Below are 17,958 nucleotides of genomic sequence, written 5' to 3'. Positions count from 1 at the left end.
TAGCAAAGTGCTATTGTAAAACACAAAGGTTTAATCAATGAGAAAAATCCACTTGAAAACAGCGAGCATGCTGATTCCAGTCAGAAAAATGGCCACATTTCCTTGCACTAAATGGCTTTTTATGTGCAACTGAGGAGCACTTGGAGGGGGCACGTGGTTCCTTCGGGGGGCACAGGGGCCTGACCACTGCCCTTGGCCAAAAGCAGCTGTGCCCTGCACATCTGGGCAGGAGCAGCTCCTGCCCAGCTGCACAAGGGACACACAGAAGGAGGGGTTTTAGGGTGCTCAATCTGCACACACAGAATGGGAGGTTTTAGGGTGCTCAGTTATTTTACACACATAGAATGAGAGGTTTTAGGGTGCTCAGTTATTTTACACACATAGAATGAGAGGTTTTAGGGTGCTCACTCACAATTTTGGGTGCTCAGTTATTCTGCACGCACAGAATGAGAGGTTTTAAGGTGCTCAGTTATTCTGCACACGCAACATGGGAGGTTTTAGGGTGCTCAATCTGCACACACAGAATGGGAGGTTTTAGGGTTCTCAGTTATTCTACACACATAGAATAAAAGGTTTTAGGGAGCTCACTCATTCTGCACACACAGAATGAGAGGTTTTGGGGTGCTCAGTTATTCTGCACACACAATGGGAGGTTTTAGGGTGCTCACTCATTCTGCACATACACAGTAAGATGTTTTAGGGTGCTCAGTTATTCTACACACACAGAATGAGAGGTTTCAGGGTTCTCAGTTATTCTGTATACACAGAATAAAAGGTTTTAGGGTGCTCACTCATTCTGCACACACAGAACGAGAGGTTTTAGGATGCTCATTTATTCTGCACACAAAATGAGAAGCTTTAGGGTTCTCACTCATTCTGCACACACAGAATGGGAGGTTTTAGGGTTCTCACTCATTCTGCAGACAAAGAATGAGAAGTTTTAGGGCTCTCAGTTATTCTGCACACAGATTAGGAGGTTTTAGGGTGCTCAGTTATTCTGCACACACAGAATGAGAAGTTTTAGGGTGCTCACCCATTCTGCACACATAGAATGAGAGGTTTTAGGGTGCTCAGTTATTCTACACACACAGAATGAGAAGTTTTAGGGTGCTCACTCATTCTGCACACACAGAACGAGAAGTTTTAGGATTCTCACTCATTCTGCACACACAGAATGGGAGGTTTTAGGGTTCTCACTCATTCTGCACACAGAGTGAGAGGTTTTAGGGTTCTCACTCATTCTGCACACAGAGTGAGAGGTTTTAGGGTTCTCACTCATTCTGCACACACACAATGAGAAGTTTTAGGGTGCTCACTCATTCTGCACACACAGAATGAGAAGTTTTAGGGCTCTCAGTTATTCTGCACACAGATCAGGAGGTTTTAGGGTGCTCAGTTATTCTGCACACACAGAGTAAAAGATTTTAGGGTGCTCACCATGGAGGCTTTATGGCTCTGGGTGTGTGAACAGGAAACAGCAAGGCTTGGTGCTGTGCCCGGGTCCATCAGCAATTTGGGAGCAATTCCTCTCCCCAGACGCATCTGTCTCTGCTGCCTGGTTCCTCTCAGCTCCAAGGGGCACATTTGGCTGTGCAGCTCCTGGGGGTGCCTCCCTAACTCCCTGCAGCCATGCCAATTCATGGTACTCACACAAACAGCAGAACTCTCAAGAAAAGGATCACACTTTCCATTTAATGGCACCACTGAAAATAATCATGGAATCAGTAATTTCCAGTTCCATGGCTGCCTTTGAGCATATGGAAGAAACAAAGAAAATGTCCACATTCAACCAAAGAGAAAAGAGAAAGAACATGCCTGTGTCACACACCTTTCAATTATTGTTCTCTTCAGCTTCCCAAGGAGGAACAGCGGGCAGAAAGTAGCGTGGTGCTTTGGATTTTTAATTTAAATGGCAGTTTCCTTTAAATAGAATGCTCCTGCCACAGAAAGATTTAAATCACTGACTGAGATCAATTAGCCTGGGAGAGAAGGGAAGTATTTTAATGGTCCTTTGATTGCAGAGGCCACAGAGCTGCACTGGGAGAGAGGAGAGCCCCAGCTCAGCCCAGGCTCTGGGATCTGCTCCCTGCCAGGCTGGGAGGTGATGCCCTCCAAAATCCACAGTCCCAGGGGTTTCCCATCTCTCTTCCCAGCACGGTGTGCCCGGGGGCTGCAGGGCCTGGGGTGAATCAGGGCAGAAATGGGGTCAGCGCCGTGGCCAAATGGAAGCTGGCCAAGGGATTACAGGAATGTGACAGAGCCCGGGGCCATCTGATGGGAGGGGACATTGTCAGAGCAGGGACAGCTCCTCTCCCAGGCTCTGCAGCTGTGACAGACAAAGCTGTTTGCTGTTTGCAGCTCAGCCTGGCTGCCATGGGATCGCCCAGGAGCCCCTCCAAGGGCAGGAACCACCACCAGCTCACTGCACACTCATCCCCAGCAGGCTGAGAGCTCCAGAGACAGCTGGCACCAGGCAGCATCCCCAGGGCACAGGGCAGGGAGGTGCTGGCAGGCTGCAGGTCAAGAGCAGACACAACATCTGGCCCAACATCTGCACAGCAAGCAGGTAGGAGCAGCCAGCCCCATCCCAGCAACCTGCAAAGTTCCTGCACGGACATCTGTGAGCAGCCAGAGGGAAAACAGCACCAAACCCTCCCAGTTCAGGATCCAAGGACACTGCAGAGCTACAGGAGAGAGAAACTTGGCTGCAAGCAGAGCAGTGCCAGATTTCAGCAGGGCTCAGGCCACACCACGGGTGCATTCTGTGTGTGGCCAGCACCAACCCTTCCTTCCTGAGGGCACATTTCCCCCAAAAGGGCTCTGGAGCAGCCAGGCAGCACGAGGGATCTCCCAGCTCTGCTGGAATCCCCGAGCAAACCTCACCCCAAAGAGGAGGGACACACAAGGTGTTTGTTCTTACCCAGGAAAATGAAAAGCACAGGAGAACTCAGGTCACTCAGCCATGGTTTGGAGAAGCCTTGATGCTGCCATGTCCCTGTCAGCGCCGAGCACACAGGACTGTGTACTCAAAACTCAAATGGACCCCAATTTTCACAGGTATCAATTGGGGCTCTCCTTACACAGAGAGGCTGCAGAGCTGCAGAACACCTGAGCTCTCCATCCACGCCTGCAGAGCTGCACTTTGCTTTGCAAAAACTGATTTTGCCAGGTGTTGTTACAGGAAACCAGCGGCAAGAACAAGACCCTGGAGCCCAGACTCCATATTTCCACCAATTCCTCTCCTGACTGCACTGCACCAAGAGCCAGGAATGGAGATTCCCAGTTTCACAAGCCAACAAAGCCACCCTGAGCCCACAGAGCAGCCCCCACTGACTGGCTGCTCATAAAGACCCTGCATAGCATCAGCTCTATCACCAAGATAGGATAAATCCTGGGGCAAAAGGCAATTCCCTGCCACACTCTGCAGTGCTGCTGCCACCCCACACAGCTCAGCTGAAGCTGTGGGTCTCTTTCTGGACACAATTTGAGGTGCAGACTGACCCCCAGCCAACACTTCACCCCTCCCAGAGCCCAGCTCACTCGCCAGGCTCACAAAATGAAAAAAGAATAAAACACAACATTATCTTCCTGCACGTGAGTGTTCCTCTCTGCAAAGAGGGATTAGGCATGAACCCAGCAAAACTCAGAGAGAGGCAAGGGCAGGCACATCCCCACTTGCCTGCTGCAGAGAGGATGGAAAGGACCCTTCCAAAAACATCTCCCAGCAACAAAAGGTCGCGGATCCATTCAATCCCCGTCATCCTAATAAACCCTGATAACCAAGTGATTACGTGAAAAGCTGTCAAGGGCTGCGCTGACCAGAGCAGCCCTCTCACCAGCTTCAAGCAGCTTTGCTGGGGAGGAAAAAAACCCTCATAATTCAATCAGCCTGGAAAAGTCTATTCCCCACTGATCCCAAGCGATCAGCCTTCATGTCGAAGGAACATTACACTCAAGTCGCTGAAGATTTTCACTTCTTTTTTTTTCTTTTTTCCTTCCCCTTTTCATTTTTTAAAGCAAGAATTGAAAGGCAGCAAAGATAAAAACTGTGCTGGACTGGAACCGGTTCACTCAGGGGAAGGAGAAACCTAAATGCTCTTTCTTGAAATGCTGTTTGGAATCCAGCCCCAGAAAGGAACCTGACAACGGTCACCAGAGAAAGGCAGGAGCAGGAGGGGACAAAATGGGTGAGATAGGGTTGGAAAAGGTGCGGAAAGGCTCTCAGGCAGCTTCCCCCCTCCTCTCCAGCTCTTGGGAACAACCTGGAACTCAAAGCAGGCTGTGAGGACCCAGCTGCCCGTGGGGCTGGGAAGGCACTGGTGGAGAGTTAAGGGCGGTGGGAAATGAAAAACTACTGAGAAGGGTGAAAAAAGGAGCAGGGGACAGCGGAGTCACTCACTCTCAGCAAGGCAGTCCATCAGCAGCACGGAGAGGACGTTCACGAGGGACAGCAGCGAAGACATTCCAGGGCTGGGAAGGATCCTCATCCTCTGTGCAGGCCCTGGGCCCCGGCCGGGCAGGCTCCGGCTCAGCCTGGTCAGCGGCGTCTCCCCAGCCTGGTCAGCACCTGTGGGGCACAAAGGGACAGATCTGAGGGGCTGGGGACGGGCAGGGGGCGGGCAGGGCCTGAGTGGCCACGGCAGCGCACGGGCCTGCAGGGACATGGGCACCTTCCCTTCCCCAGGGTGGCACTGCGGGGTGGCACTGAGCACCCACCCGGCTCCATGGGGTGAGCCTGGATCCATCAGGGGCTCTAGCTCCATGGGGTGAGCCCAACTCCATGATGTGAGCCCAGCTCCATGGGGTGAGCCCAACTCCATGATGTGAGCCCAGCTCCATGGGCAGAGCCCAGCTCCATGGGCCAGCTCTATGGGGTGAGCCCAGCTCTATGGGGTGAGCCCAGCTCTATGGGGTGAGCCCAGCCCATTTTTAACCCATCAGATTCAGCCCAGGTTTAACCCATCAGGAGTTTAACCCATCAGGTTCAGCCCAGCTTGAACCCATCAGGAGTTTAACCCATCAGGTTCCCTCCCTCACCAGCACAGGACCCAAGGACCCTCTGAAAGGGAGATTTTTCCACAAAAGCACAGGGCAAAGAAGCAAACCTAAAACGGATTCAATTCCAATATAATACCTCACACATGAAAAACCCAGCAAGGAAAGCAACAAATCCCCCCCAAGAGAGATGCTCCTGCCCACACAGGCTGTGGTCCCCCACCACAGCAGCCCTGACCCCAGGCTAGATGCCATGGGGGTGTCCCAGAGCCCCTCTTGCACAGCAAACACACACTGGAAAGGCTCCAGCAAGGCTGGGGCTGCAGCAGCCACTCTGCACGTCTGAGAGCCCCCACCCCACTCAGTGCCTCAGTTTCCCCACTCGCAGCACACAGAGGAACTGTGGAAGGCAGAATACCTGGAGCAGGGTGTGCCATGGCTGATCCTGGTGGATCAAGCACACGCAGCCTCCATGGGAGGTGAGGGAGATTTTCTGCCCTGGACGTGGCAGAACGTGGCAGCAGGGGCAGCTCCAGCTCAGCACCAGCCTGCTGCCCTCACCCTGCCAGCACATTTCCATGAAGACCACTGCTGCCTCCAAAGGGAGCTCCCTGCCCACAGCTTCACCCTGATCCCTGTGCAAAGCTGGAGTAGCGTTAAGGCAGCTGTGTGTTCTCACCCACCACCCCAGCGCTGCGTGTCAGCACAGGGAAATGCTTCCCTCACGGCCACACAGGTGGGATCTGCCCCAGAAGGGCTGAAAATAGAGTGGAGCTGCAGCCACAGCCTCCTCACGGCGTTGGCAGCTCAGAGGTTTCCATCAGGGATAATGGCCAGAGCTGGGCGAGCATCGCTCAGATCTGACGGATTCCTTCCCGCTATCGTTGCTCCAATTAGAAATCAAACCCAGGGTTTATCACCTTTTGGAGGAGAGCCAGGTAGGAGATATTGTGCAATGATCAAAGGCTTTAAGGGGATAGTGAGGCTGTTGAAGCTTTCTGACACACATCAGGGTGGGAGAGCGTCGGGACAGGCAGTGTGAAGGGGCATTTTCATCTTTTTCTGTCCCATTAACTCTCCAAGGCTGAAGTGTGCAGAATTAAAAGAAAAGCCAGGATAAACAAGACGTCCCCATACGTACTCAGCCCTAAAGAACAACTTTTCAGAGAGAAGCTTTGCACTTTGAGGATTACAAAGCCTCTGCTGTGTGCTCTGTGCTAGCCCAGATACACTTTGCTTCAGAGCACAAATACTGGAACAAAAAAAGGAAAAAAATCCCAATCCTATCACTGGGAATCTCTTCAAATGTTTGCTCTAGACACACTCAGAGAAACACAGAGAGGCTCCAGCCAGCCCTAGCTGGGGTTCACAGGGTTCCAGGGCACAGAACAGCACGTTGGGGTCTCTTTTGTGGCTGTCAGGGGCGAGCAGAGAGTGGCAACAGCGTGAATGGCTGTGATGGGAACTGTTAATTAAAGTGGGGATGTGGCAGCGGTGCCAGCACAGCACACAGAGCTGGGCTGCAGCTCCCTGGCTCTCCCTGCTCCCTCCTTCAGTCCCATTCCCACCAGCGAGGCTGGCGCTGCACAGAGCAAGGATGCACCCGACTTATTTAGGTATTAAAATCAAATAAATGTGTATTATTATTAGGTATTAAATTAAAATAAAATAAATATAATCAATATAATAAAATAAATAAATAAAATAAAAATGTATTAAAATAAAACCCAACAAACCACGCTGGCTCAGCCACCATTTCAGAAACTCCTGCTTTCCTTTATCAGAGCAGCATCTCCACCCCCACCAGCGCCAAAAATGCCACCAAACTCCTCCTTGAGCCTCCTGTGCTCCCCAGACACGGCACCAATGATCTTCCACAGCTGAGAGCAGCCAAGAGAAGCAGCACATCCCCAGAGTCCCCCCAGGACGGAGCTGAATGTCAGGGAAATGTTCAATGTTCTGCCTCCCCCAGAGAGAGGAGCCTGGCAGCGCCACCCTCCCACACCCAGCACGGCTTTTCCTGCCCTGTAATGGGCTCTGAAGGAGAAGGTCTGGAAAAGGGGATCCAGAACAGCTCCAAGACGAGGGGAGGAGGTGCCAGAGGGTGACACTTCCACTCCAGTGCTAACGTGCCTCCCCAGCCCCTGCCGGAGACACAGAGTGCTGGCAGAGATATTAGGGCATGTCAGCTTCAATCCAGCAGCTCATCCTTCAGAGCAGCTCCGTGCCTGCACGGGGGATTGCCAGGACAGCAGGATGGGCACCCACCTGGCTCCCCTGAGGACGGGGAGGACAGGCTGGGGCAGAGCTTGCCCTGGAAATGGGAACAGACACAATTCCTGCCCCAGTGTAGATCACCCTGCTGCCACACAAGGAGCCTGAAACCCAGTGGGAATTGCTCTGGTGAAAGCTCCAATCCCAAAGGGCTCTGCCACCCCTGCTCAGGGCTCACCTTGCTCTCTCTGGAGCAGCTTTGCTCACCCCTGCCCGTCCCTGAGCACCCAGCCAAGCTGCTGGCACCGGCCAAGCCAACATAATGGCACTTTTCCTGTGCTGCTCCACAGAGCTGCAAAATTCACTAAATTCCCTGGCACAGGGTCCCATGCAACACAAGCAAACCACCTAATAGACCTCAATCCTTGCTAAAGAATGCAATTAAGTGAAGCCATGGCCCCCAGTGGGGTCAGATTTGCGCTAGATACGGTCACATTTCAGGAATAAGATTAATTCTTACAGTAAAGGAGCTCCTGTAAGACTTTCATTCCTGTGTGCTGCCTAATCTCCAGCTCTAAGCAAGGCCATGTGTGCAGCCTGTAAGCACAGGGCATTATTAAAAATAATAAAAGTGAGGAGTGTTTGCAAGGAGCAGCTGCTGGGAGGCAGCCAGGAGCCAGGGGAGCGAGGCACAGAGGGTGAAATGCTCTGGAGCACCCACATTTCTTAAGAGCTTAAGTTCCCCTGGGAGTCAAAGGGACTTAAGCTAAGCTGCTAAGATGCTTTTGAAGATTTTCCCCCCAGCAAGTCCCGTTTCAGAGGGTGCTGGACACCTAACTCCCTTAAGCTACTTTGGGAATGGAGGGGATACAGGAGGAGGGGGTTTGGCTGCCTTGGTGCTCAGGGACCAAGAGAGAAACGCTGCTGGAAGCATTTGAGAGAAATTAGGGAGGGAAATGCTGCTGGAAGCATTTGAGAGAAATTAGGGAGGGAAATGCTGCTGAAAGCCACAGTGGCAGACACTGGGATGGGGCAGAACTGTTCACAGAAATGCAGAATGCTGCAAGGGACACTAAAAATCATATTGGAGACAGGGACGCCTTCCTTTAGAGCAGGCTGCTCAGAGATGGCCTTGAACAGTCCCAGGGATGGGGCATCATCCACAGCCTCTCATATTTTGCCATATGTTACCTGTTCTTAGCCCCCACGGAGCTGGTAATTGAAACATTTGCTGTGTGTTTGAAAAAAATCCAGCAGGGAGGAACCCTGCATTCATTTCAATACGACAACTTGGAGAAATAAATCACCAAAAAAAAAAAAAAAAAAATTAAAGAAATTTAAAAAAAAAAAAGCACTTGGGCTTCTTTTGTGTTTCACCTGATTGTGTGAGAAGGGCGATTTTAAAGAAATTCTCTGCGAAAAGTTCCACCAGGGTCTAGGAGATGATTAAATATCTTCATTTGCAGCAGCTGCTGTGGGAGAATTGCTCCCATTAGACACATCAATGGAAGCAAACACCTTGCAGGCAGAGGGCTGCACTGGGGGCTCCTCCTTGCAGCAGCAGCAGCTTCGTTTGTGCTGCACATTAACAGGGGGCACCGGGTCACTCCATTTCCTCCCAGCAACCTCTTGAAAGAGAGAAGGAAAAGCTTTTAGCACGACCACCAGCTCGTTTGGCACCTCCCCTGGGGAGGGCAGAGATGAAATTTGAATTCGCTGCCCCACAGCTCCAGCTGGCCCCTCTGGCCTTGGCAAAGCCAGGGCTGGGGCAGGGAGCTGGCACAGGAGCCCACCTGGGCAATGAGGGGGTGCCAAGGTGCAGAGATGGCTCTGGAGCCCTGCAGAGCCCACAGGATGGACTGGGCTGCACAGGACCCCAGAGATCCCCTTGTTCCCCTCAAAATCAGGGATGGCACTCAGGGATTGGGGTACCCAGGGCCCCAGAGATGCCCTGTTTGCCCAAAGGGTAACCAGAGATGCCCAAAGGGGTACCCAGAGATGCCCTCGTTTCAAAGGCAGGGATGGCACTCAGGGATTGGGGTACCCATGGCCCCAGAGATGTCCTCATTCCCCCCAAAGGCAGGGATGGCACTCAGGGATCCTCTGGTTTCCTCAAAGGCAGGGATGGCATTGAGGGATCAGGGTACCCAGGACCCCAGAGATGCCCTGGTTCCCCCAAAGGCAGGGATGGCACTCAGGGCATCCCTGGGGTGCCCAGGGCCCCAGAGAACCCCTGTTTGCTCAGGGATCAGGGTACCCAGGGCCCCAGAGATGCCCTGGTTCCCCCAAAGGCAGGGATGGCACTCAGGGCATCCCTGGGGTACCCACTGTACCCTTCCAGCCTGGCCTGCAGCACTGCCTGGGATGGGGCAGCCACACCCTGGCTGCTTTAGGTGCCATCTCCACCAGCTGTGCAGATCTCAAATCTGCCTGATCCTGCCCAAACAAAGGAGGTGATGGAGCATTTCCCCTTTGCACCCCAAAGCTGCTGGACACAGTTTCCCCTCTGGGCCTGAATGCAGCTCCCCAAGGCACTCCTGAAGGCAGGCCAAGGGCTTGGCAAACACAATTAGAGCAGGCAGCAGAGATCCTTCAGAGTGAAGCACGGCTGTTTATCTATCACGGAGTCACTTAGATCTTAAAAAAATATTTACAAGAAAGAGGCAGAGCATTATCTTCCACGGGGAAACAAACACAGATGGAGGGAAAAAAAAGAGCTTTGATCAGGACTGTCTCGGTCCTATTCGCTGCTTTTCATCCCCAGATCTCCAAGTGCTTTAATATGACAGCATTATCCCTTTTTACAATGTGGGAAACCAGAGGAAACTGCAAACTGAGACAGCTCGCTGTGTTTGCATGTACACACACACACACAGAGCCTCTCTTTCTCTCCTTTTTTTCCCCCCTGTGGCATTTCTGCTCCTCCCATGTGTGTGAAGTGCCCAGCACTGTCCCCAATGGGCACAAGGGGCATTTTGGGGCACAGCTGTGTGGGAGCTCCAAGATTCGCTGCTCCCCGCATGGGGGTGTGATGGCACAGCAAGGGTTAAACTGTGGTCACTGCAGGACAAAGCAGAGGGAGAGCTCAGGGCTGGGCTGGGATGGTCAGGAGGAATTAATTCTCCATGCAGTGACAGCTGTGACAGGCAGGGATGTGTCAGGAGCGTTCAGCAGGTGCTGCCCAGCACGGACAGGGCACAGGAGGAGGAGGGAAGAAGAAGATGAAGAAGACGAAGAAGAAGAAGGAGAAGAAGAAGAAGAAGGAGAAGAAGGAGATGAAGAAGACGACAAAGAATAAGAAGGAGAAGGAGGAGGAGAAGGAGAAGGAGGAGGAGGAGGAAGCACAGCTCCCCAATCCAGGCTGTAACCTGCCCAGAGAGGACCCCAAAGGACCCCTCTTGCTCAAAATCCAGACAGAAACAACCCCAGAAGCACCAGAGCATCCTCCTGGACCAGAGCAGAGCAGATGTGGCTCTCTGCAGGGCTGGGCTCTCCTCCAGGATGCACAAAGGGAAGGATCTGACCCATTCCCCTCCCCTTCCACACAAACTCTCCCCATCCTTCAGCATTTCCCAGCAAACCAGCCCAATCTCTGCCGAGTGCAAGCCGTCAACTGAATTGCCTTGTGGCTCAGGGTAATGCCTCACGTTTCCTTTTCCCTGCCTCTGAGCTTTATTTATTTATTTAGGAAGTCATTCATCATTAGGCCCAGCTCAGCTGCCTGACAGACTGGGAGCTCCTCAGGGCACAGGCTGCATCCCTGTGTGTCTGTGCTGGCACTGAAAATGCTGGGAAGGAACTGCATCCCAGCCCTGTCCTGCAGCTCTGCCAGGGCCACCAACACCACCCTGTGACACTGAGCATGGCTAAACCACCAGCATCACCCTCCCAGGGCCACCAACACCATCTTCTGAAGGGCAGCACTGCTAAACCACCAACATCTCTCTCCCAGGGCCATCAACACCACCCTGTGACACTGAGCATGGCTAAACCACCAACATTCCCATCCCAGGGCCACCAACATCACCCTGTGACACTGAGCATGGCCAAACCACCAACATTCCCATCCCAGGGCCACCAACACCACCCTGTGACACTGAGCATGGCTAAACCACCAGCATCACCCTCCCAGGGCCACCAACACCACCCTGTGACACTGAGCATGGCTAAACCACCAACATTCCCATCCCAGGGCCACCAACATCACCCTGTGACACTGAGCATAGCCAAACCACCAACATTCCCATCTCAGGGCCACCAACAGTACCCTGTGACACTGAGCATGGCCAAACCACCAACATTCCCCTCCCAGGGCCACCAACATCACCCTGTGACACTGAGCACTGCTAAACCACCACCATGAATTCCAGCCCAGCAACACCCCAAGCCAAGAGCCTTGGGAAACACTAAATAAATAAATAAATAAATAAATAAATTTCCTTTTTAAGGCCTGCAGACCTTATGGCCAGCCTTGTCTGCACATCCCTGGGCACCAGGCTGGCGGATGCCACGGGATTGCTGCAGTGCCCATCACTGAAAAACAAACAGGGAATAAAAGTAGGGAGGCAAACAGGCAAAGTTTCTCCTAATTGCTGTTTGGTGGTGAATGAAAATCCTTGTGGCAGCAGCACAGCTGATGAGCTGCTGGCTCTGCTCACACCCCGTGGAACAGGCAGGGCTGTGCTCCAGTGAGGAGGGGACAGAGGAGCAGCCACAAACCCCCCCAGCAAATCCCCCTGCAGGCCTGGAGGGGCTGCTGAGCTGCAGCAAGCAGGATAAAGAGCCTTGTCTTTCTTTGTCCTGGCACCGAGCTGCCTTCATCACCACGCTGCTGATTAGTGACCAGCGAGGAAAGCTAATCAAGGTGATTAGGAAGTGTTCTCCTCCCTGGGTGTTGCTCAGGAGGGCTCAGGGCAGGGTGGCTCCACATCCACAGGCCCAGCAATGCCTTTTGTCCATCGGTGCTGCCACCAAGCCACACTCAGAGTGCACCCCTGGGCACTGAGATGTTCCTGGGCCTCCCCTCTGGAGCTCACCCTGCCTTCTCCTTCAGCATCCACGTGCCAGGAGCTCCAGCCCTGCCAGCCAGCACAGGGGGTTAAATTCCACAAAGAGGATTTGGTTCTGAGCTTGCAAGACAGAAGATGAGCAAATCCCTTCCCTTGCTCTGGCAGGAATCCTGTGTCTCAGACCCACCAGCCAGGGGAGATTAGGAAAGGAGGGGAGAAAGAAAAAAACCCCATCCATCACTTGCTGCTGTGATCTCATCTGAGTTTAAGAGCTAAGCTGGGAGGATGCTGGGTCACTGCTTGGGCTGGTGGAGCCCTGCAGACCTGTGGACACCCGAAGAGACCGGACAGAGTCTCAGGCTGCACTGCTCAAGGTCAGCAGCGGGGTCAGGAAGCCACATCCACGCTCTGTGCTTGCTTTCCTTGATTAAATCCCAGGCTGTCTGTCTGGGGGAGCCTCTGGCTCTTGTCACATCCTTGCAGAGAGCTCCAGCTGCCTCCAGAAATCCCCCTCATGCACTGACTGAAGCCCCACAGACCACAGCAACGTGCAGCAACCCTCAGATGCCACAAGCCAGGGGTGAGCAGCTCAGCCAGGCAGGGCTCTGCTGCCATTCCATCTCCCGTGCAAGATGTAAAATTAAGGGGCTGCTAACCAGGCAGAAACTGGGAGTAATAACACCATCCCCAGAGCACTGCAGCTCCTGCCTGACAGCCTGATCTCACACCCAGCTGTTTGCTGCTGCTGGATGTGTGTTCCTCCCCTTCCCTGCAGCTGCAGAGCCCAGCCCAGCGGTGGCTGCTCCCACTGCCTGGCATCCAGCAGCCCCTGCACAGCCCAGCCATGCATCAGAGCGGCCTTAAAACATTTATAAGCATTTGGAGGCTGGTACCATCGCTGCTGTAGGAGAGGAGCTTGTGAGAGCACCCTGGGAGAACATCCCCATTACCCAGCATTCAGGAAGCCTCCACCTGCTCGGCACGTCGGTCTGGATTTCACTCTAAAGCAGCAGAAGGGCTCCTCCTGACAAGCTGCTGAGATCATCTCGGGGTCTTGGTGGCAGTCAATCAGCAGCAGGATCAGCAGGGGGAGGCTGGCTGAGTGATGTTTTTGCAGGGCCATGAATTAAACATGCAATAATATTTCCTGGGCGGGCGAGGAGCATCCCCAGGCCACGGGGATGTGTGTGTTCCATCTCCAGCAGGGCACTGCGTCCCAACAGCAGATTCCTCTCCTCTTGTTCACCAGGGCTGCAGGAGCTTCCCAAGGCCCTGACCCTCAGCCAGGCCTTGGAGTGACTCGTCCACCTTCGGGGCATTGAGCCAAGCAGGAGCTGCTCCAATAGCAAATCTCTCCTTGGACAGGCAGAAGCCACCATATTGCAGAAAATGGCTTCATTGTCACTGCACCATCTGGAGCCGCCAGAAAATTCAACTTTTTTTGTCCCCATCAATTAGCAAAGGGAGAAATCTGCTGTCCCCTGAAAGGCAAAACTTCCACCTTTCTGCTGGGCAGCTGAGGCCCTCTCCAGCACTTTTGGGATTTATATCACCCTGTCCCAAACCCCCTCTGCTTTTGGGAGCTGAGCCACAGCCTCCCCTCAGAATCCCAGAGTGGTTTGGCTTGGAAAGGACCTTAAAGATCCTCCTGCTCCCATCCCCTGCCACGGCTCCACCAGAAGGTGGAACCTCCCCAGCTCAGGCTGTTGGCAGCACTCAGGGGTTCCCACCTTGCTGGAGAGCAAGAATTTGCTGTGGTTAAATTTCCTAAAACCAGAAAAGATTAAAAACCTCCATGCTAACCTTTTCACCAGAAGCTGGGCATGGTGGGGATGATCCAGAGGGTGCTGGGAGCACCAGGGATGGGCACAGCCCAGGGATGGGAGCACCATCGCTGCAGTTTTAGGAAGGCCAGGCATGCATCTGCCTCCAATGACTCCCAAACACACTTGGGCCAGCCAGAGGGACTAATTGACCTTCCAACCTCCCTTCTGCCGTTACTTTCTGTGGTTTTACAACCTCTCTAAACGGTTCATTTATCCTGAGTGAATTCCTGCTGCATCCTGCTCATCAGCCAGCTGTGAGCACCTCGCCCGTGTGAGGGCAAAGCTGCTGCAGGTTCATGGATGGAGCCAGCACAGGGAAGAAAGCAGGGGGTGGGGAGAACCCCAAACAACTCTTGCTGAAAAAATATTAATGAGAAGCATCGTAAACCCCTCAACTTCAGGGCTGTTTACTGGCCTGAATTAAGGCCAGGCCCTGCAGGTGATACCTCGTGGCCAGGCTGCTCTTGCCTGGAAGGGGTCAGTGATTCCAGCAACAAGGACACCAATTAAAGCTTTTAATGAAGCAAGCCCAGGACCTTGCAGAGCCCTGAGCAGCCTCTGCCCAGAGCTCTCTCTCTGCTAATAACCCTGGGCTGGGCTGAGCAATGGGTGCTGGGCTGCCTGAAATATTGATGGCAATCAAGGATTGCTTCTTTCCTGCCCCTAATGAAGCCCCCACACGCTCCCTGCATGCCTGCCACAGACCAGTCTCCTCCCAGTGCCTCCAAGAGCACCAGCACAGCTCTGGAGCAGCGGGGCAGGCTGCCAGGGAGGGATTGGAGTTTGTTTTTAAAGCCTCCCCCCAGCCCTTTCCCACTACAGCCTCGGCTCGAGTTCTCTCGTTAATCTAATTGTTCTCCTAATGAAGATCTGCAATTCCTCAAACATTAATTACCAACGGCAGCAGCAGCAGCAGCTGTGGAACAAGAGCTCCCTGTTCCTAATAATACGCTTCACACTTTCGCCTGCCACAGCTCAATTTAGCTTTGCGTGATTTGGCTGGGGGCAGATAAATCATATTCCAGCTATGGGGCTCAGCAGACAAACCCAGGAGGAGGCAGAGCCCTCCCCACACCCTGGGGCATGGCAGGTCCTCAGCTGGCTCCAAAAATCCCTGGTTTGTTCCACCTGCAGCTCTGTCATGGCACCATCCCCATCCTGCAGCTCTGGGCAGGTGCAAAGGGCTGGGCCAGGCAGGGAGGGAGGCAGAGGGGCTGAAAACCCATCCCCATCCCCATCCCATCAACTATCCCATCCCCATCCTATCCCCATTTTATCCCAATTCCATTTCCATTTCCATTCCCATCCCATCTCATTCCCATCCCATCCCCACAGCTATCCCATCCCTATCCTATCCCCATCCTCATCCCAATTCCATTTCAATTTCCATTCCCATCCCATCCCTATCCCCATTCCCATTCCCACCTCTATCCCATCCCTATCCCCATTCCATTCCATTCCATCCCCATCCTATCCCCATCCCAATTCCATTTCCATTTTCATTTCCATTCCCATCCCATCCCCATCTCATCCCGTCCCCATCCCCATCTAATTCCATTCCATTCCATCCCCATCCTATTCCCATCCCAATTCCATTCCCATCCCAATTCCATTTCCATTCCCATCCCATCCCCATCTCATCCTGTCCCCATCCCATTCCATCCCATCCCCATTCCCATTCTCACCCCATCTCCATCCCCATCCCCATCCCCATCCCATCCCCATTCCCATTCTCACCCCATCCCCATCCTGATCCCCTCAGCAGCACAAATGAACCAGGAGGAGGGGAGAGCAGGGCAGGGAGGGAACAAACAGCTCTGGCATCAGGGATGAGTCAGGGCATGGAGGAGGACAGAGGAGGGAGAGCAAAGCTCCAGCCATGATTTGTTTCACTCACAGTAAAATGGAGCAGAAATGAAGGGGAAGGTTGGTGGGAATGGTGGAACTCAAGCAGGACCAAAGCTGGGGCTGCCCCTGGATCCCCAAGGCCAGGATGGAAGGGCTTGGAGCACCCTGGGACAGTGGAAATGGTCCCTACCCATGGGATGGGGCAGAATGGTAGAATGGGATGGGCTTTAATGTCCTGCCAAGCCCAACCACTCTGTGACCACATGATTTTGGCGGCTGGTTGATCTATTCCACACCCCTGCTCCACTGAGATCCATAACACAGAAATGGAAAATCACTGCTCGTGTTCACTGAGGCCAGCCCCTTCCTATCCCTCATCCCTCCAGCCCAAGGGCACAAGGGGCAATGGGGAGGAAGCTGTGCCCAGGCAGAGCTGCCAGGCAGGTCCCACCTTACACAAGAGGCTCAGAACCTCTTTTGGGCTGGGTGAAGCAGCTGGAAGGAGAGCAGCCAGGAAAGGCTGTGGCAGCCCCTCTCGCCAGCGCTGCACAGCCAAAAATACACAAGGGGAACAAAACAACGCGCACACACACACACAAAAAAAGCCCACAAGAGTTTTCAATGACAAAAGCAAACAAATAGATTTGTGAATAAATATTGATTTGACAGGAAGTGAGACAAACCCTTCCAAAAGCACTCTCTGGCACTGGGTCCCTCTCCCAGCACAATGAGCAGTCCTCATCGCTTCCTGGGTGCCTTTGCATGGTTGGCAGCTTCAGCTGCTCTGCAAGGTTTTGGGTTGTGGGGGTTTTTGGTTTCCCCTGTGCCAGGAGCACCTTGAGAGATCCCCAGAAATAAATGCACAGCCTGAGGAGCCAGTGCTGGGCAAAGCGAGCAGCACAGTGAGCAAAAATCCCCACTATTCACCCCAATTCCTCTGCTGGGGTGACCCTTAATTCTCTCCAGCACTACAGGCCCAGCTTGGTCTAAAGGAGTCGGACAAAACTGAGTTAGGCAAAAGGAGTTGGGCTCCCTTCAGCCAAAGCTCAGGGCTGAGTCAGAGCCACAGTCAGAGGGGCAGGGTTTGCTCCTTCCCTCGCTTCTTCCTGACCACAACCACATCTGCACACTCCCTGATCCTCCCCAGACACACACAGGGCCCTTTCATGCTGGAAAAGCCCCAGAGCCCTGCTGCTGTGCAGGAGCTCATGGACGTGCCCATGCAGGGAATTCCAGCTCCTGGCGCCCACCACAAAGCAGGCGTGGCTGGGACATGGGTGGGGGAGATGGGCACTGGTTCCTCCATGGCACCACTGGGGTGCTGGGGGAGGCCCAGACCCACGGACCTGCCCCTGGCCTGCAGAACCTTTATAGCACCTTGGTGAATGTCCTGCTGAGCCCACTGTGCCTCCTGCAGCCCCCCAGAGCCACAGAGGGGCAGCAGAAAGCACCAGGATCAGCACTGCTCCTATTTGGGGGTTTCCCACTCAATTCCCAGCCTTGCTCTGCTGGTGGAATCCAATGAGGGACCAAGGTGGCAGATTTCACCTGGTTCACCCCCAGAACCACCACATCAGGGGATCTCAGGTCATTGAGACCTGAGGCCCTTCACAGTGCTGGGAGGAAGCAAACAAAGAAAAACCTTTTTTGGAGGCAGGTGCAGGGAAAAAAACCCCATTTTTTTGGTGCAGGATCCATGCTGAGATGCTCAGGCCAGAACCAGGTGTGTGCCCAGTGCCTGGAGAGCTCTGGGATGCAGCACCTCCACCTTGGATAGGTGTATCTCCAGCCAGTGTGCCAGTGGGGATGGGGGTGGGAAAAGGATGAGGATGGGGATGGGGATGGGGATGGGATGGGGATGGGAGTGGGATGAGAATGGGGATGGGGATGGGGATAGGAGGAGATGGCATGGGGTGGGATGGGATGGGAGTGGGATGAGAATGGGGATGGGATTGGGATGGGGATAGGAAAAGGATGGGATGGGATGGGGATGGAATGGGGATGGGATAGGGACTGGGATGGGATGAGATTGAGATGGGAATGGGGATGGGATGGGGATGAGACAC

General features: G+C 53.6%; 1 protein-coding gene across 7 annotated transcripts in view; it reads right to left on the bottom strand.

Moving 5' to 3' along the window:
* PTPRS (protein tyrosine phosphatase receptor type S) overlaps window positions 1-17,958 on the bottom strand; it is a 148,367-nt gene that overhangs the window by 91,165 nt on the left and 39,244 nt on the right. For all 7 annotated transcript variants that reach the window (XM_054291111.1, XM_054291107.1, XM_054291108.1 and 4 more), the window contains exon 2: window positions 4,400-4,567. In XM_054291111.1, coding sequence (XP_054147086.1) covers window positions 4,400-4,487 — 88 coding nt within the window. In that variant the 5' untranslated portion in view covers window positions 4,488-4,567. The remainder of the gene's footprint in view (window positions 1-4,399; window positions 4,568-17,958) is intronic.

This window comes from Melozone crissalis, unplaced genomic scaffold (assembly GCF_028551555.1).
Source record: "Melozone crissalis strain CALT ecotype California unplaced genomic scaffold, PUWL_Pcris_2 ptg000088l_1, whole genome shotgun sequence".
Lineage (NCBI taxonomy): Eukaryota > Metazoa > Chordata > Aves > Passeriformes > Passerellidae > Melozone > Melozone crissalis.
The sequence above is the reverse complement of the archived record's forward strand: the minus strand, read 5'-3'. Positions and strand labels throughout refer to the sequence as shown.